Source organism: Salvelinus namaycush, chromosome 27 (assembly GCF_016432855.1).
Source record: "Salvelinus namaycush isolate Seneca chromosome 27, SaNama_1.0, whole genome shotgun sequence".
NCBI lineage: Eukaryota > Metazoa > Chordata > Actinopteri > Salmoniformes > Salmonidae > Salvelinus > Salvelinus namaycush.
The window spans coordinates 21,867,744-21,891,692 of record NC_052333.1 but is presented as its reverse complement, the minus strand read 5'-3'; the positions used below and the strand labels follow the sequence as shown (position 1 = coordinate 21,891,692).

The following is a 23,949-nucleotide window of genomic DNA, read 5'->3' as shown; positions in this document are numbered from 1 at the left end:
AGGGGGCAGACATCACCACAGTTTGTAATTCTAACAAAATAAAAAAGGGGGCCAGTTTAATACGAGTGCAAGACCTCTGTCTGTCTAACTCTTTCCTGGAGCCTGAGATACTGGGAAGGTCCAGGGTCAAACCCACCTGACATTGTTTTACCTAGAGAGCATGATGCTGTGTCAATGTGGCTAAATGGGGTTTATTTCCATACTATTAGTGAATTAATGGTACAATAGCTCATACTGTTCAGATTCAGTATGAGTTGGGCCTAAACTTTTCAGTTGAAAAAAAGTAGGCCTGTAACCATTTGTTAGCTTAGTTTGTGAAATGAAATGATGAGCAATACATTATGTATGGTCTGCTCAGAAGAACATTGATACCATATTGAAAGTCATGTTTCAATAAGTAGGTGCAATAATAATCCTAGCGAAAGTTGAAGCATCCCTCCATGAATCACGGATATACGAGATCCATGTTAAAGTGTAGTAGCAGCAGAATATAGTAGAAGATATGAGATCCATGTTATAGAATGTGTGAAGAATTAGAGTAGACCTTATTCACCCAGTCATGCTCGGGTCAAGTGACACAACCTTCCCAATCATCAAGTTCCTGAAAGGCTGGACAAACCTTCACAAGCACATAATAGTATAGATAGGATAGCCTCACTGTTTAAGTGAACCAGCCTTCACAAGCCTCAGTCACCGATAGTGTCATGTATTCTGCACGTCCAAACTATCAGCTCCTTCTGAACCCGTATGGTTTTATTGCATACAGAGTTGAGAGGAGTGATGAGTTTGGATCTAAGCTATGAACCCATGCACAAGAACACTGAGGTAGGGCCTGGGCAGTGCTTTAGGGCCGGGGCTTAAGCTGATGGAACTGGGATGGACTTAATCACTAAAGCAATGTGTCTAACAGCGTCTCACCTTTTCACACCCAACAATAAACTCACAGGACAGTATGAAAGAAAAAAATGAGAAAGACAAATAAAGTAACCAAGATACACAAAGAAAAAAGGAAAGAAGCAACATTTCTTTTTAACAAAAATAAACAGGGAAATAAACACGCAAGGTTGACTGTTGTCCTTAGCAACATTAATGCAATGACAACGCTATCTTGACAATGGACATCACAGAAACACTGAGGTCAGGATTTTTCCATCACCGTATAACAAACATTAGCACAACAATGTTGTTAGTGTAATTACCATCACCTTGTAACAATCATGAAACAACCATCTAACAACCATTACATGCTGAGTACACCGCGTGCGCCATCGTCCGCTAATTCACTTTGTCCTTCCACACCAGACGTGATCAGGACACGCAGGTTGAAATATCAAAATGAACTCTGAACCAACTATATTCATTTGGGGACAGGTCAAAAAGCATTTAACATTTATGGCAATTTAGCTAGCTAGCTTGCTGTTGCTAGCTAATCTGTCCTGGGATATAAACATTGGGTTATTATTTTACATGAAATGCACAAGGTCCTCTACTCCGACAATTAATCCACAGATAAAAGTGTAAACCGAGTTAGTTTCTATTAATCTCTCCTCCAGGCTTCTTCTTCTTTGGACTTTATATGGTGGTTGGCAACCAACTTTAAGGTGTATTACCACTACCAACTGGACTGGAGTGTGGACCTCCGTTCATATTTTAAATCACCTACGTCGGTGTATGCTCCTAAAAACCAATGAGGAGACAAGAGAGGCGGGACTTGCAGCATGTCAAGCGTCACAAATAGAACCAAGTTCTATTTTAGCGCCTGACTACACAGATGCTTGCGAGCAGTGTGGGTTCAATGATTGAATAACATGTATGTGTACATTTATTTTGCCACGCTCGCGCACGTAACGCGAGCGGTGTGGTCAGCATGTTAGGCTACACTTGGCAAATATAGTATTCAGGCATTTATCAATTGTAAAACTAATAGACTGTTTATACATTCTGCAGTCACAGTACAGGCACATAGAAAGTGTTTAATAACCAATTATCTTGTTGGTTCCAAATTCATTTAACAGCTGAAAGATTACATAGGCAGCAAGAAATGTGGATGATTCCAAACCTCTAAAAGCCAAATAGAGTGCAGAAGAAAAGACAACTCACCTGCTATCAGTGTCCAGCCCCACAAAGTCTTTCTTCTCAAAGGGAACACAGAGCAGTGGTATCTTATCCCCAGACTTGTCCGTGGCTCTATCCAGCCTCTTGGACTCCAGCACAATGAAGATGGACTCCACAAAGTCCTCCACCCTTTTCTCCACATTGGGACAGTCATCATAGCTAGAGTAGAAGGCCACATCCGTCCTCTGCTGCTCTGCTATCTCCCCCTGCAGCCCGAACACCAGGAGCCGTGAGTCGTACAGCGTGGCTCCAAACACCTCCTTCTGGCTGTGGAAACGGTCCAACGTCTGGGGCCACTCTTTAGCCGAACCACAGGTCGTCACGGAGATGAGGCCCACCACCTAAACAGACAGGACTTTATTATTCCTGAGAGGAAATTCTTGCACAGGACAAAAAGACACGGATACTGTAGAGCAGAGATTCTCAAAACTCTCCTCTGGGACCTCCAGACGTTTAACCGTTTTGTTGTAGCTCTAAACTAACACACCTACTGTAATTCTTGTAGTCAAGTGCTTTTTGATTAGTTGAATCAGGTATGCTAACTCTGGAATAGTTCAAATACATGGAACAGCTGCGGATCCCCAAGGAAAGGTTTGCGGAAGGCTGCTGTGCAGGACACATAAAAAAACTAAGCGCATTTCTGAAACCCAAAGACGGCAAAAGAATAGGAACAATAAAAGCCTCAAAACAACAAACCTTGCGGTGTGTCTGGAAGTCTCCCCACTCGTTGTTCTCAGGAAGGTAGTGGTGGCGGTAACGGATATAGAGGTTCCGCTGGGAGTCCCGGATGGACACCTTCGTTTCAATGGCACGAAAAGACAACACACAACAAAATAGGGATCATTTGATAATCAGCATCCAACGATAAAACATTTACATAAAAAACAAATAAGGTGGCCTGGGGTTACGTATTTCAATAAATAATAACACATAGGCCTATGTGTGTCCCAAATGCCACCCTATATAGTGCACTACTTTTGACCAGAGCGGGCCCTGGAACAGGGTGTAATTTAGGACACACTTATAGCTAGTACACATGGATGCTGACCTGGGCCACAGAGGCAATGCGTTTGTAGATCCTGAAGAACTGGTCTTCAGGGACGATGCCCACAGGTTGGACCACCACCAGGACCGTCTGATGGTCCTCAGCACACTGCATGTAGTCTGGGACACTCATCTCCTTCTCATGAGCTCTGAGGAGCAGGGGAAAACAGAAACATATTGTAGCGGTCTAATACCTAGCGACGTCGTCAACAGGTTCGGACCTCTTGGCGTAGCAGTTAAGGTATTGGCTTGACAGTTGCTGGACCCGCATTTGAGTCCAGGTCGGGGCAACCCCCTGAATTTGCTACATTGGTGTCCAAAGTGGGATTGCCATCGGAAAGGTGTGTACACATGAGGGACTTAGTATAGAGAAGAGTGGGGACACGGTCTCCTGAAGGAAGGGGGTAATGCAGCGACCTTTAACCAATACCTAACGACCTCGTCAATTTTTCTGACCTCCTTGCTTAGCTGTTAAGGTGTTTGCTTGACAGTCGCTGGACCGGGGTTCGGGGCCCAGTCGGGCTACAGTATGACCTTAATTCCTCAACATCTAGCTAAATTCCCTCCACACATACCAGTCAAGATGTGACATCACTGACAGAGCTAGTAGCACACTTGATTCAAAAGCATTCGTACCATAATCAGGTTACTGCTTGGTTAGAGCAAAAGCCTGCACCCACCCAATATCTCAACTCTCTCACTAAGGTTATTTGAGGTAACTGTTGAGAAGACAGTCGTTCGAAGGAATTGCAAACTACATACATCGCTTGCGTGACGTGTTGTCCATTCTTACCAACACCGACCATAAGACAGTTTCAAGCTGGAGTATAAAGGATCTATCTAGCTAGCTAAAAACAAAGATACTAGTATACTGTGCTAGCCAACCTAGTTAGCTAACCACATAGCTAAGATACGTTTGTTTCAGTAAAAGACACAACTTCAAAAATGTCAATTAGGAAGTCCTACATGTCCTGTTTACTTTCATTCTACAGTCCCCATTTATATTCAAGAATGGGATTATTTCTGCCATCAATATTTACAGAAGAATGGCAAGCTTACCTAGCTAGCGACACTGACTGTCTCTAGTTAGCTAATGTTGGTATGATACCTGGTTGTTAAACTATCGTCAGGCTTGTTGACTCCTCAGCCACAAACAATGCAACATTTATTTATCAAAACATGCCAAGAATTGAAGTTACCTTGATATATATTGTGACAGAAACGTTTGACAGTCCAATTCTCGTTAGTAAAAACAGACAGCTTCCCGAATGAACTCTTCTTCTCTATCAGTTACATTGACAAATACTATGAATAGCGTGCATCACTGCCCTCCTATGCCCACTGCTGATACTGTGGACTCCCATACTCCATCCCAAGTATTTTGCTGTGCAACCTGGAATTTAGATTTGGTTGCACTACTGGCAACAACAAAAAAACATTCACCTGGATATTACATTGAATGGCAAAAATATATTTCCAAAGTTGTTAAATTTGTGTTTCGTATACATTTTATTATCTCACCCATGAAAATGAAATTCAGCAACTCTTGGAGCACAGTACAATGATACAAGTGCTTATTTTATGTTAAACGTAACGCCAACGCGTTTCTGCCCTTAGATTTCGTTGCTGTTTTACAGATTGTTATTCTTACAGACTGAATAAAGGCAGGCTTTAACACATTTCAAACCCGCCCCCTATTGGTCCGATTTTTGCAACTCATTTACCAATCACATCACGTGTTGTGTTGTATTCCCATTGTTATAGGTCCCTGAACCCATAGAAGACCATTTTTAAATATATCAAATCCTCCTTCATTCTTCATTGTGTAAAACCCAGAGGAAGGCTAACAGCTGAAATGCATGCTTACTGTTAAAGTAACATTTTGTTTGTCTCTGTTTGAGAACTTTGAGGTGGAGTGTTTTTTCTCCAATTTATGCTTTGGCCACAAATACATATAGGGCAAGTTCAAAACATTATTTGGATACCCAAAGTTAACAGAATATAAACTTTAAAACATAGTGAGATTTTCACTGGACAGTAACTTTAAGAAAACATGATACTGAAATGTGTAATAGAGAAAACTGGGTATGTGTTATTATATTGTGTGAACTGTATCATTTAGAGTTTGTTTGATAGGGTCAGAGGTTGGACGGGGGTTAGTGAGTTATGTAGGGCTTTATTTTATTTTATAAAAAATGCACGACTGGGTAATAGAATAACAGGTGTGGGTAGGCCTTGGCCGGCCTCACACTCCAGTAAAGTAGGTGGCAGTGTAAGCACATTATCGGTTATGATCTGCCAAACAACTGTTAAGTAGAAGAAGAAGTTGCAGCAGCCAACTCTCCCTCATCGCTGGCGCTACTCATGTTTTCCTCTCCTAGATTGGTAGTGTTAGGATTTATGTTTATGCACAATAGCCTGCTACCATATTGTATGAAGATGAATATTGTTTTGTTACACACACACACACACAAACAATACAGATGTATGTGTGTAAAGACTGACCAACATAGAGTGACAGGCCATAAAAGCTGTGGTCAATCTGGAGAGGGGAGGGGTGCATATCTCTGGGCCAACCAGGGAGGGTAGGGCACTGGACAATACCAAATAAGGAACTGTTTGAATGTAGAATCGGGGGGAGACACAAGACGGATCTAATCTACGCAACGACCAGATGCGGACATCTGAGAGAAGGGGGACCAGTCTGAGTACCGGCGATAGGCTGAGCAAAGTTTAAACCACGCTCAGCCTCTACTGTGATAGGCCAACAGACGCGTTGGAACTACGTCATCACGGTATAAGAACAGCTGTTTACGTACTTCCTGCCAGTTCCCTGTTTTACCCTGCGCGGGGTTACAGCGAACCCGTATATACGAAAATTGCATTTGCCATTTATTGTTTGCGTTAATTAAACATAATTAAAGAAAGTTAGCAGACCTTGCTATTTATTTATCCTGATACCGGATTTGTTACACGCAGAGCTCACAGTAGCAGACCCCGATCAGCCTGGATTTGAAGAAACTGTTAGGCCAAAAAGACGCTGCACAATCATATGTTCTTAAATACGTTTGTACAAAGTATTACAACACCATGCTTAAATGTCAGTTGCCAAATGTGGTTGTTAAAGACTGCTCCGGAACTTTGTCGTGTACTAAGTATTTTTTAAACGTCCCGTTTTGGGCTGGATTTGTCGATGTAGTTCATGCATACAGAATTACTGTTTTACCATGAAACACCTAGTTTGAAAGCGACTATTTTATTAGTTCAACCAATGAGCTTCAGCTGCTCACCATTTGAGTGTCAGCAAGCAAGAGGCAGATTATGCACACGGCAGAGCAAGAAAGAGAGCAATGACATGGTGCACATACAGTATCTGCACATTTGTTGTAGAATGCTGTATAGTATATCCACACATATGAAGTAGTATGCAATTTCTGGAGACCACTTTTGGCTAGTGAGCGCTATTTTCAGAACTACTGGCTAAAAAGTATACAAAAGTACCGGAGAACCTCGAAGTTTGTTTCATATTTAGCAAGATGGTGTGAGGGACAGTTTTAACAATTCAAAGAATCATGAAAAAAATCTATAACCATAAACAAGCCCCTAGATTGTGTGTTATTTTTTCGATTCAAACAAAAATCATATTTTCCTTTGCCTACCCGTTTCTCTGCACACAATAATATAAAATCCAACAATGTATTATTAACAGACAGAATAATTACATTTATATTCTTAGTTGGATACCTGGTATTTTTATGTGAATACTTTAAAGCTAGGCTGTAAGATTTACCATTGGATATTGAACAGTATTCTTTCTGAATACCTTGATGAGTTTCGTACTAAAGACTTACTCAACTGTTTGTTTTTGCTGTCGATAAACAAAGACTAGGCCTACTTGAAACCAATACAAATTGAGGAAGTGCTTGTGTGTAAACAGAAATACACAGCAGTGAAATGTATTTGCTGCATGTCTTGATGAGGTCAATTCCACTCAGCTTCTAAATAAGTTGTTTTTTATTGACTTATACCTGGTTATAATACACAGAACAAAACTGTAAATGCAACATGTAAAGTCACTGGTGTAATGTACTTACAGTTGAAGTGGGAAGTTGACATACACCATTTAAACTCTGTTTTTCATAATTCCTGACATTTGATCCAAGTAAAAATTCCCTGTCTTAAGTCAGTTAGGATCACCACTTTATTTTAAGAATGTGAAATGTCAGAATAATACTAGAGACATTTATATATTTCAGCTTTAATTTCTTTCATCACATTCCCAGTGGGTCAGAAGTTTACATACACTCAATTAGTATTTGGTAGCATTTCCTTTAAATTGTTTAACTTGGATCAAACATTTCGGGTAGCCTTCCACAAGCTTCCCACAATAAGTTGGGGAAATTTGGCCCATTCCTCCTGACAGAAATGGTTGGTAGGCTGAGGCAGGTTGGTAGGCTTTGCTCGCACATGCTTTTTCAGTTCTGCCCACAAATTTTCTATAGGATTGAGGTCAGGGCTGTGTGATGGCCACAAGCTTTAACTTCCTGACTGATGTCTTGAGATGTTGCTTCAATATATCCACATAATTTTCCTTCCTCATGACGCCATCTATTTTGTGAAGTGCACCAGTCCCACCTGCAGCAAAGCGCCCCCACAACATGATGCTGCCACCCCCGTGCTTCACAGTTGGGATGGTGTTCTTCGGCTTGCAAGCCTCCCCCTTTTAACTCCAAACATAACGATGGTCATTATGGCCAAACAGTTCTATTTTTGTTTCATCAGACCAGAGGACAATTCTCCAAAAAGTATGATCTTTGTCCCAATGTGCAGTTGCAAACCATAGTCTGGCTTCTCTTTTTTTTTATTATTAATTTTTTATTTTATTTACCCCCTTTTCTCCCCAATTTCGTGGTATCCAATTGTTAGTAGTTACTATCTTGTCTCATCGCTACAACTCCCGTACGGGCTCGGGAGAGACGAAGGTCGAAAGCCATGCGTCCTCCGAAACACAACCCAACCAAGCCGCACTGCTTCTTAACACAGCACGCATCCAACCCGGAAGCCAGCCTCACCAATGTGTCGGAGGAAACACCGTGCACCTGGCGACCTGGTTAGCGCGCACTGCGTCCGGCCCGCCACAGGAGTCGCTAGTGCGCGATGAGACAATGATATCCCTACCGGCCAAACCCTCCCTAACCCGGAAGACGCTAGGCCAATTGTGCGTCGCCCCACGGACCTCCCAGTCGCTGCCGGCTGCGATAGAGCCTGGGCGCGAACCCAGAGTGTCTGGTGGCACAGCTAGCACTGCAATGCAGTGCCCTAGACCACTGCGCCACCCGGGAGGCCCAGTCTGGCTTTTTTATGGCGGTTATGGAGCAGTGGCTTCTTCCTTGCTGAGCGGCCTTTCAGATTATGTCGATATAGGACTCGTACTTAATTACTTAAGTATCAAAAGTATGTATAAATCACTTCAAATTCCTTATATTAAGCAAACCAGATGGCACCATTTTTATATATATATATATGTACGGATAGCAAGGGGCACACTCCAGCACTCAGACATTATTTACAAAAGATGCATTTGTGTTTAGTGAGTCCGCCAGACAATAGGCAGTAGGGATGACCATGTGTTCTCTTGATAAGTGTGAATTTCACAATTTTCGTGTCCTGAAAAGCATTAAAAATGTAATGAGTACTTTGTGTTGTCAGGGAAAATGTATGGAGTAAAAAGTACAATATTTTCTTTGGAATGGTGTGAAGTAAGAGTAAAAGTTGTCAAAAATAGAAATAGTAAAGTAAAGTACAGATACCCCAAAAAACGACTTAAAACGACGTAGTACTTTAAAGTATTTTTACTTACAGTTGAAGTCGGAAGTTTTTATACACTTATGTTCGAGTCCTTACAACTCGTTTTTCACCCACTCCACAAACTTCTTGTTAAAAAACTATAGTTTTGGCAAGTCGGTTAGAACATCTACTTTGTGCATGACACAAGTCATTGTTCCAACAATTGTTTACAGACAGATTATTTCACTTATAATTCACTGTGTCACAATTCCAGTGGGTCAGACGTTTACATACACTAAGTTGACTGTGCCTTTAAACAGCAAACAAATTACAGAAAATTATGTAATGGCTTTAGAAGCTTCAGATAGGCTAATTGACATAATTTGAGTCAATTGGAGGTGTACCTGTGGATGTATTTCAAGGCCTACCTTCAAACTCAGTGCCTCTTTGCTTGACATCAGGGGAAAATCAAAAGAAATCAGTCAAGACCTCAGAAAAAAAAATTGTAGACCTCCACAAGTCTTGTTCGTCCTTGGGAGAAATTTCCAAATGCCTGAAGGTACCACGTTCATCTGTACAAACAATAGTATGCAAGTATAAACACCATGGGACCACGCAGCCATCATACCGCTCAGGAAGGAGACGCTTTCTGTCTCCTAGAGATGAACATACGAAAACTGCAAATCAATCCCAGAACAACAGCAAAGAACCTTGTAAAGATGCTGGTGGAAACAGGTACAAAAGTATCTATATCCACAGTAAAACGAGTCCTATATTGACATAACCTGAAAGGCCGCTCAGCGAGGAAGAAGCCACTGCTCCAAAACCTCCATAAAAAAGCAAGACTACGGTTTGCAACTGCACATGGAGACAAAGATTGTACTTTTTGGAGAAATGTCCTCTGGTCTGATGAAACAAAAATAGAACTGTTTGGCCATAATGACCATCGTTATGTTTGGAGGAAAAAGGGGGAGGCTAAGGTGTATGTAAACTTCCGACTTCAACTGTATGTCATGTTTTTGGTCATGGGCACAACCTGAATAAAGGTTTGAAACTAATAAGCTAGTATTCTATACTGTATATGTTGAGCTTTTTATCTGTAAACTCAATGAAAAACCTGCACAGCATGGCACATTGATCCACCTTTGTACTCACTGTCCACCAAGAATCAAAATATTCAGCCTCCATTTCATTGGGGGTGGAGTTTGGTTGGGCAGATTAGTACTTGTCAATTACAGACTGGCACTGTGTAGAGTGGGCAGCAGCAGGATGTACAAGGCCCTGTAACATTCCTCAATGAGATGGAGAGAACTGCAAATGGAAAGATTATGTTTTAATCAAGCTATGTGAACTGGAAGAAAAGTGCCCCTGAATCAATATACTATCTGATGTATATACTGTTTTTGTTTTGTTTTGAGAGCTTTGTAATTGTATTTGTAATAGTATTGTACAATAAAGAATATGTTCATAACACACAAGTCCAAATTAATCAACTTGAACTGAGTCACTTGATTCACTTTTTAAACCATCAGACTTGTAATTCAGCAAAACACAAATGGACCTATTAGACATTCCATTTTATTTGACCCTTTTTCACAATCTTCTTGGAAGACATCTCATTCTGTATATTACATTTTTTCTTTATTTTGGCCAAAGGGACTTTGGTCCAAAAGCAAAGCAGCTCAAAGAGAAAGACATGAAATGTTGAACATATAGTTGATAGTGAATAGCTACACATCATGGACCAATAAGACATCTACCACCATCAACTGACAAATCAGTGCACAAACATTGTCTGTTAATGCTGCCATTACAAAGTAGAGGTCCCACACCTATATACCCAAATATACTATGCGTTTGGGGTCGCGTTGCCCGAATTCACCTGAGGTAAATGAAAATCAAGGATCCTGTGTGGAACCAGGGGTTATAGTGATAGGGCAGCTCAAGTGCAGGGATTAGATTGGGGGGCAATATTTTTCTAAAACAAGGATGAAAAAGATGTGAGACTACACATGAAACAGCACATAGGTTTTTCACATCCCATCAAAGAAACCCCAGCTTGACGAAACAGAGTAGTAGACACTTGAAGCACTAAAAGTTAGGCCTTCAACTCCCTCATGTGGCGAGTGAGTTTTATCTAAGGCTGAGAATGAGTCAATTCAGTCTGAAACAATTTGTCTTTCCACTCAGTAGCCAAGAGTCAGTACAACAGAATGTGAGGCAGAGTTAAGTGCATAGTTATCTATTGCATCTTCAAGCTGGATGGAGATGGACATCACAGCTAGATCAGGAATGAAGATCCTAAACAGTCAACAGATTCTAAATTCAGGGGCTCTATTACTCAAGCTCAGCTCTCTTATAGTAAGGATGTACAGCTGTAGTGCCAGTAACAGTGTAACGTTACTGGCACTACATGTCCCATAACATGTCCCCTAATGTCCCATAACATGTCTATTTCTGGAAGACCAAAGATTGAGGATCAGGCCATTCCCAGCAAATGTAAGAGGTCTCTTTGGAATGCATTAACAGAGAGTAAAATAAGACTATATTGAGAGGTCAAAGCTGACTATCCATCTGTAAACTCTCCACAGTGGAGTCACCTTTCCAGCATGGACCTTTGACACCATTAGTCTGTTAAGCATTGAAATGTTTTGGACCAAAGTAGAATCCAATTAACTTATTCTGTCTCTACCACAATTCACATGTCTTTAAGGTTCTGTGATTGTTGGCTTCCACATTCTCCAGACTACATTCACCTACAATTATGTATCAAAATGGCTTCTGTCTGTCGATATGAACAACATGCAAATCAAGAAGGCCAGGTAAGAAAAAAATCAAAAAACACTGTTAATAAGATTAAGTGATAATAACCAAGCATTCTGTTTGTTTGGTCTGAAATGGCACCCCTATTCTCTACATGGGCTGCATTTAGACAGGCAGCCCAATTCTGAGCTTGTTTAATTTATTGGTCTTTTGACCAATCAGATCAGCTCTGAAAAAGATCTGATGTGACTGGTTTAAAGACCAATCAGTGAAAAGAAATGATCAGATTTGGGCTGCCTGTGTAAACGCAGCCATAGTACATTACATTTGACCAGGACTGTGGCCAAAAGTAGTCCACAATATAGGGAATAAAAAGTACATTTCTCCTCTTGGGCAAGGGAACGATCATGAACATAGATTTCTGGTAATGTTAGCCTCTGGATTAGTGGATCTTCATTAATCACAGGTAGGCAGCCCAGATTACCTGACCTAATTACCACACATCTAGATTGAGCAGTTCCACTGATCCCACAGAGCAGACTAAGACTGATTAGTGACATGAACACATGCAGACCTGGGTTCAAATACCATTCCAAATCTTTGAGCATTTTCTTTAGTCTGCATGGAGTGCCAGGTGGGTGGGATTTGGCCTTTTTAGTCTTTTCTATTGGTTCAATTGCAACAGGAACGCTTAAATCAAGCACAACTTTAGTATTTGAAATGATTTAAAAGCATTTGAACCCAGGGCCTGACCAGGAAGGACCACAAAGGGAAACAATGACGAAGAAAACAGAGGGAGCATAATAAGTGCTGTATAAAACAAACAATTATATTAACAGTGGTTAGGTAAGTGTCCAGTGGGGTGGGAACAGGTGTGTGTGTGTGAGTGTGTGTCTTGATTGGTTGGTTGTATTTGGCATTCATCACGGCATTGAGACAAAGGAGGGTGAGCACCGCCAGCGGGCAGGGGGTTAGTCAACGGGCCTGCCCTGGGGGGGAAGACACACAACTCTTCCTCAACACGCCATCTTCAGAAATTGTTGCACTTTGTCCTCCTCCACTGCGTCTGAAAACATGTCATAGTTCTGGAGGAAAGAGACCAAACAGAGTATAAGATATTATATAAAAGGGGGTCATAACATGCTTATGCCATCTTTAAGTTAAAACCTTTGTCTATACTCACAATCTGCATACCGTTTGACAGTGTTGTGGTTGTGTGTTTGTCTGATCTCACAAATCCTTACCCCACAGTACTGGTCCTCATTGAAGATCTGTGGCGGGACAGCCGTGGGGTTCCCTGCCTTGCTTCTCATCTCGTCCCTGACCTCTCCGCCCACTGAGATGTCAATCAGCTCATACTGGATGCTCTTACTCTCCAGGATCCTCATCACCTCCGCCTGCTGAGACTTCACCTGGAGGGGGAGAGGAAAGGGTCAGTTCAGGGTCAGGGATCCATTACCCTTTTCACACTACTGAGCCAAGCCTGGCTTAACTGAGCCTAGCGGTACTGCACTGGCCTCATTATATATTCCACATAGTGCTGAAAAGTACAATATGAAAGTTTGGGTTGGTTCGATAGTGTGAAAAGGTTTCAAGTTTTACTAGTAGTACCAGGGACCAAACAGTCAGATCTGTTTTGTTTACTGTCTGTGGTTAAAAAGAGATAGATGGGTAGCATTACCACTTCTGAGACAAAAAGGCCTAGTAGATATAAATAGTCTACTTTGCCTATAAAAGCTAGAGAGCTTATCTAATGTTTAGTTGATTATTAATTGTGCAATGCTATCTTGTTGGGCCTGATTGCGGAAGTTGTGAGGATATGTTTGCTATGTGTAACCACGCCTAGGTCACCCACCAACTGCAGCCTGGCATTCAATGAGTAAGGCACACCAACACGCACTACTTAAAGCAGATTCAAATGTACACTAGAAAACAGGAAAGCTAGTGGCAAACCGAATGACTCAATCCCTTGCGTTTTTACATAGCCCGTGGCTAAACATTTTCAAAGTCTTCAATTCAAAAATATCCTGAATCATATGACCCGATGGCTAACTTGGCAGTATAACGCAGAGCCCACCGAAAAACAAATCCCCCTATAATCGACACCAGATGTTTCACCGCGATTATTTGCATACATTGATTGTATCCAGGCGCAAGCGAATGCAAACTCTTGGGAAGTACACTGCAACATTTGTATCAATTTGACTATTTCCATTAAAAGCGAAACGCGTTTGTGTTTATAATGCTTTTAGACAGCATAAATCGTTCATATCCACCGTACAGGTAGGTAGGCATGTATACGATAGCAATCGTTGACAAGTAACCTAGTTGCATTTGTCTAGAGCAGCATCGATTGTATCAGGTAGGTTGCAGAATGCGAAAACGATATGTCCCCATTATTCTAATAGACCCGTGAGATCTACCGCCTAACGCAGACTGATAAAGGAAATAAAACTGAACAATATGACTTCCGTCCACATTTTCGAGTTGAGTTTGCATTTCCTGGTGCGTTTTGTTAATCTCCAAATAAACCCGTTCTTCAAAAATCTTGCGATCGATTGTATGGTGGACTGAATTATCAATAACTCCACATATCAAAACAATTGCAATATTGACCTAATTCGCATTGTATGCTTTTCAGATCCTGCGATGGATCGTTGACAGGGCTTTCGTTGGGTGTGTCTTTCAGACTGGCCCATAAAGGGTCTCTGTTAGAAATGTATCCACCTGCAAGAATACAATGCATCAATAATCTCCGTTTCATCTCACCTCTCTGGATGCAGTAACGGTGGTATAATATAATTTGACGCCCATAGTTGCGATTCTCGATATCCCTTTGTGTGTTGGTCAGAAGAGCAGCTCTCTTGCCGTAGCCTACAATCAATCGCCTCTCCCTCCTGCGACTGAAAGCCTATATTTGCTGTGTGGTTTAAAGGGCCAGTGCAACCAACCCTTAAGTCCTGTGTGTCGATTGAAGTTCTACTAGTTGGCTATTTGATGTGACTGTGACATGTACAGTACCAGTCAAAAGTTTGGATACAGCTACTCATTCAATGGTTTTTCTTTATTTTTTACTATTTTCTACATTGTAGAATAATAATGAAGACATCAAAATGATCAAATTACACATGGAATCATGTAGTAACCAAAAAAGTGTTTAACAAATCTAAATATATTTTATATTTAAGATTCTTCAAAGTAGCCACCTTTTGCCTTGATGACAGCTTTGCACAGTCTTGGCATTCATGAGGTAGTCACCTGGAATGCGATTCAATTAATGGGTGTGCCTTGTTAAAAGTTAATTTGTGGAATTTCTTTCCTTCTTAATGAGTTTGAGCCAATCAATTGTGTTGTGACAAGGTAGGGGTGGTATACAGAAGATAACCCTATTTGGTAAAATATCAAGTCCATATTATGGCAAGAACAGCTTGAATAAGCATAGAGAAACGACACTCCATCATTACTTTAAGACATGAAAGTCAGTCAATGCGGTACATTTCAAGAACTTAGAAAGTTTCTTCAAGTTAAGTCACAAAAACCATCAAGCGCTATAATGAAACTGGCTCTCATGAGGACCGCAACAGGAAAGGAAGACCCAGAGTTACCTCTGCTGCAGAGGATAAATTCATTAGAGTTAACTGCACCTCAGATTGCAGCCCAAATAAATGCTTCACAGAGTTCAAGTGACAGACACATCTCAACATCAACTGTTCAGAGGAGACTGCGTGAATCAGGCCTTCATGGTCAAATTGCTGCAAAGAACCACTACTAAAGGACACCAATAAGAAGAAGATACTTGCTTCTGCCAAGAAACACAAGCAATGGCCATTAGACTGGTGGAAATATGCCCTTTGGTCTGATGAGTCCAAATGAGATATCTTTAGTTCCAACCGCCATGTCTAAAGGCACTGTACAAACCAGGAATAGGCCCCAAACTGGAATCAGACACCCAGACTGTATCCTGGCAAACCTGATCAATCAGCAACATTCAACATAATTTATTGATCAGTGTCAAGTTCAGGCTGGGACTGGCAGGGAAATGCTGTGTTCACTGAAGGAAAGCTATGTGATCTCAATGTCAAAGTCAAAGAATAAGGAGAGGTGAAACTGCTCGGACAAACAGATCTCATTGTGGACAGAGAGGCTGACACAAGTATACAGATACTAAACCTAAGATACTTTTGGTATACTAATGTCAATATTATAATTTGCGCACTTAACGCCCTTTGGTAAGTTCTGATATTGTTTGTTCAGTGCCTTTAGCCACTGCCGCCAGCCAAGCCACCCAGCTCAGCTCCTCTTTATCCCATGTAAGAAAAACCTGAATCAGCAGACAAAGCTGGAGCTAACCCTACACTTGGACTTTGTCCACATTCTCCTGCTGCCTGGCTCACAATGGAAGGGAACAGGCCCGTTTCCCTCTGCTGCTCTGCCAGTGATGAATGTCTACATCACCATGCCAAGCTCAACTAGTTTCATTAGCATACTGTTGACAATTACATCAGTTACACAGAGACCAAAGTAGTCTTGATTCAGATTTACAAAGAACTGTTATTTACTTATAGTTCCAATGGGGGTCTTACCATATATTCCATTATTGCACCTGAGGTTATTCCATTGACTTGGACAGTGTTTATCACAAAAACAAACGTATTGCCTACTATAAATAGCCTCGGTGGGGTTGGATCTTTGATGCTTAGTGACAGTCAGTGGAACAGGGACTGTGTGGAGGATTTTCTACTGTGGATCACTTTCCGTCTTTCTTTAATGAAGAGCACAACCAGAGGACAAATAACAGTGATAATTTCAGCACTCTGATGGGACATAGAACAGTAGGCTGTAATGTGTCCATGTTACATCAATCAAACCAACTCCTAGGGTTACTAAAGTAGGCTCCAAATGTTACATTCGTTCTAGTGATGTAATAGGAAACAAATCAACCTGCTATATACAATATGGAGACAATGGATGGATATGTGAGCTATTCCCATGGATTCGTGGCATACCGATACATATTGTGTTTCAGATGAAAGTATTTTCCTGTCCACAAGGGGGCAGCGATCCCCTATATTTCAACACCTCTGCTTAACATCGTGAAATGCTTGGAGACAGAAACGATGCAATATACTGTGGCAGCAATGTAATGGTTACATCCTTCATAAAAGGGCCAATCAGTACTTGAAGCATAAATCAAATGTACTCTGAGCCACTGTTTCGGTAAAAGGCTGAGAGACGGGGCTGGAGAAATGTAACCAGTCTAAAATGCAAGGATGCAAGGACTGACCATCCATGAAATCAAAATGATAGTTTTAACCATGTTTTGATGCTTTACAGTGTTTGTTTACATTGACTTTGTTTACAAACATTGGAGTAAAACAAGCTGTATTTTGGGCTGTGATGGGGAACAACAGTTGAACTAAGCTCCAGGGTTGGGGTCCATTCCATTTCAATTCCAGTCAACTTAGAAAGTAAACCAAATTCCAGTTCCAAGTTTTCCTCATTGAAAAACATTGAAGAAAATAGGAATTGGAATGTCATTGTAATTCCTGAATTGACTGGAATTTTTATGTCATTGACCCCAACCCTGCAAAACTCGAGGTATTTATAAAGTTATATTCTTAAAGAATTAATGGGTACATATAATTCATTTATATGTCCCAAAATGTATGTAGCAACTGCTGATTCCCACTCTTAAAGAGATTATCCGGTACTTTTGTATACACTTTTTAGCCAGTAGTTCTGAAAGTAGCGCTGACAAGCCAAAAGTCTCAGAAAATTGCATACTACATCACAAATGTGCAGATATCACCACATCATTGCTCTCTTTCGCTCTACTGTGTGTGCGTCTGGCTAGCAATCACTTTCAAACTAGGGATTTTGTGGCTAATTGAGGTAAGACAGTAATTCTGCTCATAGATCATGCATGTATGAACTACACATTGACACATCACAAAACCGGAGGTTATTTCACTGGGGGGAAGGAAGTTTGAGGTTGCAGTAATAATGAAAGGAAAGGGGTGTGGGCTTCAAGTAGTTTTTATTGCTGTTCTACAAATGCCATAAAGTTAACAAAGTTCTGAAATGTGAAGGCCCTGCAAATTGTTATGATTCCTGACATGTCATAATAACACTGCATTGCTGTGAAGGTATTTTTTTGCATCAGTCAGGGGAAACTATATCTCCCACAGGAGGTTGGTGGCACTTTAATTGGGAGGACGGGCTCGTGGTAATGGCTGGAGCAGAATCAGTGGAATGGTATCAAATACATCAAACACGATGCCATTCCATTTGCTCCAGCCATTATTATGAGCCCTCCTCCCCTCAGCAGCCTCTACTGATACCACCATATGGCACAATCAGAGAGTAATGGACAAAGGGTAAACATGAACAAAGCCGGTCCCAATACACTCCCTAGCCCTTCTCCTTGGCCATATCCCTGTGATTGCAGGTCTGTAAGGTGGAAGCAATATGGTGGAAGCTCCAACACTACACGTATTACCTATCACCCTTCAGATCTGCAAACACATAAGGTTTAATATGGCAAAGGGAGAAGGCATGGGGAACCAATTGGGATTGGCTATGTGTGTTGCAATGTATAAAGGGAGTTGTCCTCACACCTTTATTCAATCAAATTGGCTGAACTAATGTTTTATTATAGGTCACCATGGTGATCGTCCAGAAAGAGCCAATTAGAGCCTGTCTCTGGTTTACATCACAGCACTGAAGTGAAGAGTGTGTCCTGGCAGTGGTAGACCAGGGTAAGAGTGGGAACTCTTTTCTCCTCATGGTCAATCAAAAGGAAAATGTAGCAATGGAACATAACCTCATCAACAATTTACAGATGTACGATAATGTACATTACATACATAATTTGACACCACCATGCCAACTGAAAAACAGAGAACTACTAAGCAAATCTATTCTAGGATTACAGTGAGCAATCATAGCAAATATAGAAAGTACTATGCAAGTTATCAACATTCTTACATCTCATTGAGGCTTTGTTCAGTGCTAGGCTAGCCTGGTTCCAGATCTGTTTGTGCGGTCTTGCCAACTCTTATGGTCACAGATCTGTGACCATGCTAGTGATAGGCTTCCTCAACTTCCATTATGTAAAAGGTAAACAACACTCTCTCAAGGACACAGGTGCTGTAGAGAAACATAATATTATAATATAAATGTACATTTCAAAAACAAACTCCAGCAGGCAAGGAAGGCAGTGTGTGTGGAGTCGAACAAGGCCACATTGATCACTTTGGTACCAACCCAGCGGGCAAAACTGAGAAAACGTTTCTGGCTGTAATAACGTCAACCCATTTCAACCGGTTTTGCCCACTGGGAAGTGATTATAACTTTCCTACCCTCTTACATAGTCTCCAAGCCAATTCATTTGGACTTGTCTCTGCAGTCAAGCAACCGTTTTACTTTCCTCGCCATGAAGACTGCTATACAGATACAGACCACCTGCGTGGCTCCATACTGAACCAGATAGATAGTGGCTGCTGCTCCTCCCTCTCCGTGTAGCTGTGTGTAGAGTGGCCGTCGGCCCAGGTAGTCCAGGTGAGAGGCCTGGATCTGACAGAGGGTACAGATCACCAAGAAGATGTGGAACAGCTGGTGGCCCTGCCCCAGGAAATCACAGTGGCCTGGGAACAGACGCTCTGGAAGTGGGTTGGTGAAGAAGAATGCACTGGAGAGGAAGAAGGCTACCTGGCCCACATGGAAGGATATAGCCGGGTCGCCGACTACGCCACTGGCCACGGCAGTGATGTCATCACTGTGCGACGTGGGCCAGAGGAGGAGGCGGTGGAACACCGGGCTAGTATCCCAGGCATAGGCCATAGCTGAGGGAACCACCTGCCCCACCTTCCGGACCCAGACCCGCAGGCTGTGGTTGCGATACTTCCCATAGCAGCAGCCCAGGCAGGACAAGCAGCAGAGGAAGGTGGCAGTGGGCATGAAGACCGAGGAGACCCACCGGTGGTAGTCTGGTTCCACAGCATAGTAGAAGTGAGCCACGGCGCTGCCGTACTGATACTGAGCCACTCCTACGTAATCCAGGAAGAAGAAGCAGTAGTGGTAGAACTCTGATTTGGCGGCCAGGAGGTGGGCTACAGTGCTGCAGGCCATGTAGGCCAGGGAGGACAGGAGGAGGATGAGGAGGGGCCAGGCGTGGGCGTCATGGATGAAGTCTACCGTCTCAGCCAGCTGGAGGAACTTGACCAGGACAAGGAGAGACCCCAGCAGGTGGGTCCACACGTTGATGGTCTCGTTGTGACGCTGGAACAGCGAAAGGAAGTAGTACCTGTATCGATAAGGAGACGGGACACCATTATGTTAGCTTCAGAGACGGGACACCATTATATTAGCTTCAGAGATGGGACACCATTATGTTAGCTTCGGAGACGGGACACAGTTATGTTAGCTTCGGAGACGGGACACCGTTATGTTAGCTTCGGAGACGGGACACCGTTATGTTAGCTTCGGAGACGGGACACCGTTATGTTAGCTTCGGAGACGGGACACCGTTATGTTAGCTTCGGAGGCGGGACACCGTTATGTTAGCTTCGGAGACGGGACACCGTTATGTTAGCTTCGGAGACGGGACACCGTTATGTTAGCTTCGGAGACGGGACACCGTTATGTTAGCTTCGGAGACGGGGCACCGTTATGTTAGCTTCGGAGACGGGACACCGTTATGTTAGCTTCAGAGACGGGACACCGTTATGTTAGCTTCAGAGACGGGACACCGTTATGTTAGCTTCAGAGACGGGACACAGTTATGTTAGCTTCAGAGATGTCTTTACTATAATAAAACCGGATGTTCTACATAGCATTGTGGGTATTGTAGTACATCCTGTTACAGTACCTCCAGCCCTGGTGGAGCGGTCGGTAGCCGGCGTGGATGTAGCGCTCTCTGAAGAACCCAGGAACTTCGGTGTCCCGTAGCGTGCCGGGCATGGAGGGGGCGACCTCTGTCAGCATCTGGGGCACCGCCTGTACCTGCTGGAGGTTGATGAATAGACGCCCAATCCTCTCCATGACGATCGTTGCCATGAGGGATGGTCTGATGGATGGTGGGACTGTTATTGTTGCTGGCTGGATAGTTTCAGGAGAATGGCAACTGAAAAAGAAGGAGAGTAACACCATTAGAAAAGCATTTAGCATTCAGAGCTGGCCTACCCTAACACTTAAAAGGCTTAAAAACAATAAATAAGTATAAAAAGAGGTTTAAAATTACTTAATTTATTTTAAAACTGCAGAGTAAGTAAAACTATTTGTAGTAAAAACATCACCTTTGTTGGAGGACTCCCCAAACACATCTGACACACAGGTTAAAAAGACAAGTTCCGGGCCTCCCGGGTGGCGCAGTGGTCTAGGGAACTGCATCGCAGCGCTAGCTGTGCCACCAGAGATTCTGGGTTCGCGCCCAGGCTCTGTCGCAGCCGGCCGCGACCGGGAGGTCCGTGGGGCGACGCGCAATTGGCCTAGCGTCGTCCGGGTTAGGGAGTGTTTGGCCGGTAGGGATATCCTTGTCTCATCGCGCACCAGCGACTCCTGTGGCGGGCCAGGCGCAGTGCGCGCTAACCAAGGTTGCCAGGTGCACGGTGTTTCCTCCAACACATTGGTGCGGCTGGCTTCCGGGTTGGAGGCACGCTGTGTTATGAAGCAGTGCGGCTTGGTTGGGTTGTGTTTCGGAGGACGCATGGCTTTCGACCTTCGTCTCTCCCGAGCCCGTACGGGAGTTGTAGCGATGAGACAAGATAGTAATTACTAACACAATTGGATACCATGAAATTGGGGAGAAAAAGGGGGTAAAATAAAATATATATTTTTTTTAAATGACAAGTTCCTTCAATAAATAGAAACACATCTCACTACCTGCTTCAGCAGTCAAATTACTTCAAAATGAGTCTCTAGTCCAAGTGAACGTTCTCCTTCACAGTTTATCTGTAAAATCCTGCCACCTCAGAAGAGAGGACTAGCCTGGTGGCAATCAGAGGACACCCTTCATGCTGGCCCTACCTGGCTGGGCCACCAAGGCCACAGGGGCAGGAGGCCAGATGACAACAGACCTGTTCTGACTCCTGCAGCAGACCTGCCAATTTATTAGCAGTAGTTAGCCTTAATCTGCAGTTAACCTTGCAGATTAGGCTACTATACTGTCTATGGACCTTGCCCTGAGCTTCTAATGCTCAGTGTCTGATCCATTCTTTCTCTCTGTAGTTTGCACTCTAAACAGTGATAGGAGGGAAAGGAGCGATGCTATGGGGGACAGGGAGGGAGAACATGAACTCTTCAACCTTGAAGATGAACAGAGAAAAGATAAGGATATCTTTCTAAGCAGTGTGTTGTATAAACTTAACCCTTATTGCTCCTGTAAATCACTCTGGATAAGAGTGTCTGCTAAATGAATAATATGTAAATGTGATGGTGGTCTAATAACTAAACACATCTGATTCAAATGTATACATTGAAACAGATAAAGTCACACTTGAAATGTATTTCTAATGCAGTTTCAATTCATAATACACTCGCCTTCCTCAGGGTGAAAACTCAAACGTTGTCCTCTCTCTCTCTCCGTGTTCTTCTGATCATAAGATGCAAGCAAGTTTTTATCAAGTAATAAAATGTTCCTTTCCTGAACTGGTGAAAGAATGCATTTTCAGATGCAGACATACTATCAGACATGTTTACACAGTAACTTCAACTTTATTATTAGGTACTGGCCACATGCCCACATCTGATAAAACAGAGTCGCTAATGAACAGAAATGTAGCTGCAACACCTTCAAAACGGGATCCTTACATGATAACAAGGCAAATTCAGTCAAATCTCAGCAACACCTATTTCCTACTGTCAACCCTGTCAAGTGTTTGCCTATGGCTAATGTGACTGAGGAATTTACACGGTGGCACCCACTGACTAAATATCGTTGACACACAATAATAACTCAATCAAGACCTCACATAAACCTACAGTATAAATCTCTCCCTCCAGCCTCTCCCATGTTTGAGTGACAAAGGCTGTGGAGAGAGGCAGGCAGAGCAATCAGTGAGAAATACATTTCTGACATTGCTCTCTTCCAAAAATCAGAAAAACCTATTTCACGCCCATCAAATACTATAATTGAACATGTTGACATGCATTCAATTTCATTTTGTATAGGCTATACTTGTGCTCTTTTTGCGTACACTGTTTCACGTGATAAGTAAAAAGTTAGAGAATATTGCACAAGACGAGAGAGGAAATACCAATGCATGTGCGTGTTCTTCTTCCTCTTCAAGGCTACTACTGTAGGCTTACTTTATTAGCCTACATCAGACGGCTCCTGAACACTCAGCGCAGCAGGACCCTCCGCGGGATCTTTCACCTTCAGATGTGATGATCGTCCGACTGTGTCCGTCATTGTCCCCCTCGGACAGTAATCGGTCGGTCACGCCTCCCCGACCGGTGACAGCCTTGTCAACCACTCAGATACTGGAATGCAACAGATGCGTGTCTTATATGAACATGAGGTGTCCAATGGCAAGTAAGTAGGCGGCCGTTACAAGCAGAGGAGAGAGAGAAGAAATGTGTTATTTACCTTGGCTACAGGAAACTTTGGCGTGGACGTATGATCGACTGCGAACTGTCCCTCGTACCTTTAGGACTAGTCACCGTGCAACTGTTTCTAGTCAACTTTAGTTTTCCCTCTGTTGTTTCACATGACGGTGAAATTCATTAATGAGTTGATACAGTATCAAGGGATGAATACTGAGAGAATAAATAACGAGATTTCTTTGAAAAACCGCACCCTATTAAACTGGAAAATGAAAAAAGTGAGAACTCCAAATTTCAATACATCAAAAACTAAGTATCCTAGATTTTGGCCTGCTATAAAGCTTCTACGTGGAGTCTAAATCATGTAAAATGTCATTTAAGTCCCAATGGTATAAAACGCTGCAAATACAACAACAACAAAAATCCAGAACGTGGGCAGCATTAGGAACATTCTTTTGCATGGATGTGTCCGGAACGTGGTATCAAGGCACGAAGCATTGCACAATCTCAATCTCCTTTGGAAAACTTTCCTTCCTGTGTGTTTAACCGGTTTCAAACATTCAAAGCATTGACATCATTATTCAAATGTTTGGGGCTTATACAGTATGTGGGTCTCAGTTCCTTTTAAGTTATAAATATTTCATAATCTAGCATTATCAGCAAACGCATTTGATGTACACAATCAGGTTTTTTAAA

General features: G+C 42.5%; 3 protein-coding genes across 3 annotated transcripts in view; all 3 read right to left on the bottom strand.

Annotated features, from left to right (window-relative positions):
- trappc9 (trafficking protein particle complex 9) overlaps positions 1 to 4,455 on the bottom strand; it is a 293,236-nt gene extending 288,781 nt beyond the window's left edge. The window contains exons 1-4 of the mRNA XM_038966127.1: positions 4,359 to 4,455; positions 3,164 to 3,308; positions 2,812 to 2,910; positions 2,101 to 2,456 (exon numbers count right to left, since the gene is read on the bottom strand). Of these exons, the coding sequence (XP_038822055.1) occupies positions 2,101 to 2,456; positions 2,812 to 2,910; positions 3,164 to 3,292 (584 nt within the window). The 5' untranslated portion in view covers positions 3,293 to 3,308; positions 4,359 to 4,455. The remainder of the gene's footprint in view (positions 1 to 2,100; positions 2,457 to 2,811; positions 2,911 to 3,163; positions 3,309 to 4,358) is intronic.
- A 6,048-nt stretch (positions 4,456 to 10,503) lies between these two features.
- On the bottom strand, positions 10,504 to 14,602 carry LOC120022621 (SH3 domain-binding glutamic acid-rich-like protein 3). The gene is made up of 3 exons (XM_038966596.1): positions 14,479 to 14,602; positions 12,954 to 13,121; positions 10,504 to 12,794 (listed from the first exon to the last, which is right to left on the bottom strand). The coding sequence occupies exons 1-3, from the start codon at positions 14,521 to 14,523 to the stop codon at positions 12,726 to 12,728; spliced, it is 282 nt and encodes a 93-aa protein (XP_038822524.1). The 5' UTR covers positions 14,524 to 14,602; the 3' UTR covers positions 10,504 to 12,725.
- A 3,410-nt stretch (positions 14,603 to 18,012) lies between these two features.
- On the bottom strand, positions 18,013 to 23,073 carry LOC120022677 (membrane progestin receptor alpha-B-like). Its single transcript, XM_038966661.1, has 3 exons — positions 22,965 to 23,073; positions 20,579 to 20,833; positions 18,013 to 20,014 (listed from the first exon to the last, which is right to left on the bottom strand). The coding sequence occupies exons 1-3, from the start codon at positions 22,970 to 22,972 to the stop codon at positions 19,096 to 19,098; spliced, it is 1,182 nt and encodes a 393-aa protein (XP_038822589.1). The 5' UTR covers positions 22,973 to 23,073; the 3' UTR covers positions 18,013 to 19,095.
- Positions 23,074 to 23,949: the final 876 nt, after the last annotated feature.

Coding starts and splice junctions, on each gene's coding strand:
- LOC120022621 (XM_038966596.1), bottom strand. CDS start 14,523: ATGGGCGTCAAATTATATTATACCACCGTTACTGCATCCAGAGAG. Junction 13,122..14,478: donor CCGTTACTGCATCCAGAGAG/GTGAGATGAAAC, acceptor CTCCCCCTCCAG/GTGAAGTCTCAGCAGGCGGA. Junction 12,795..12,953: donor ATGAGGACCAGTACTGTGGG/GTAAGGATTTGT, acceptor TCTTTCCTCCAG/AACTATGACATGTTTTCAGA.
- LOC120022677 (XM_038966661.1), bottom strand. Junction 20,015..20,578: donor CCGCTCCACCAGGGCTGGAG/GTACTGTAACAG, acceptor TTATCGATACAG/GTACTACTTCCTTTCGCTGT.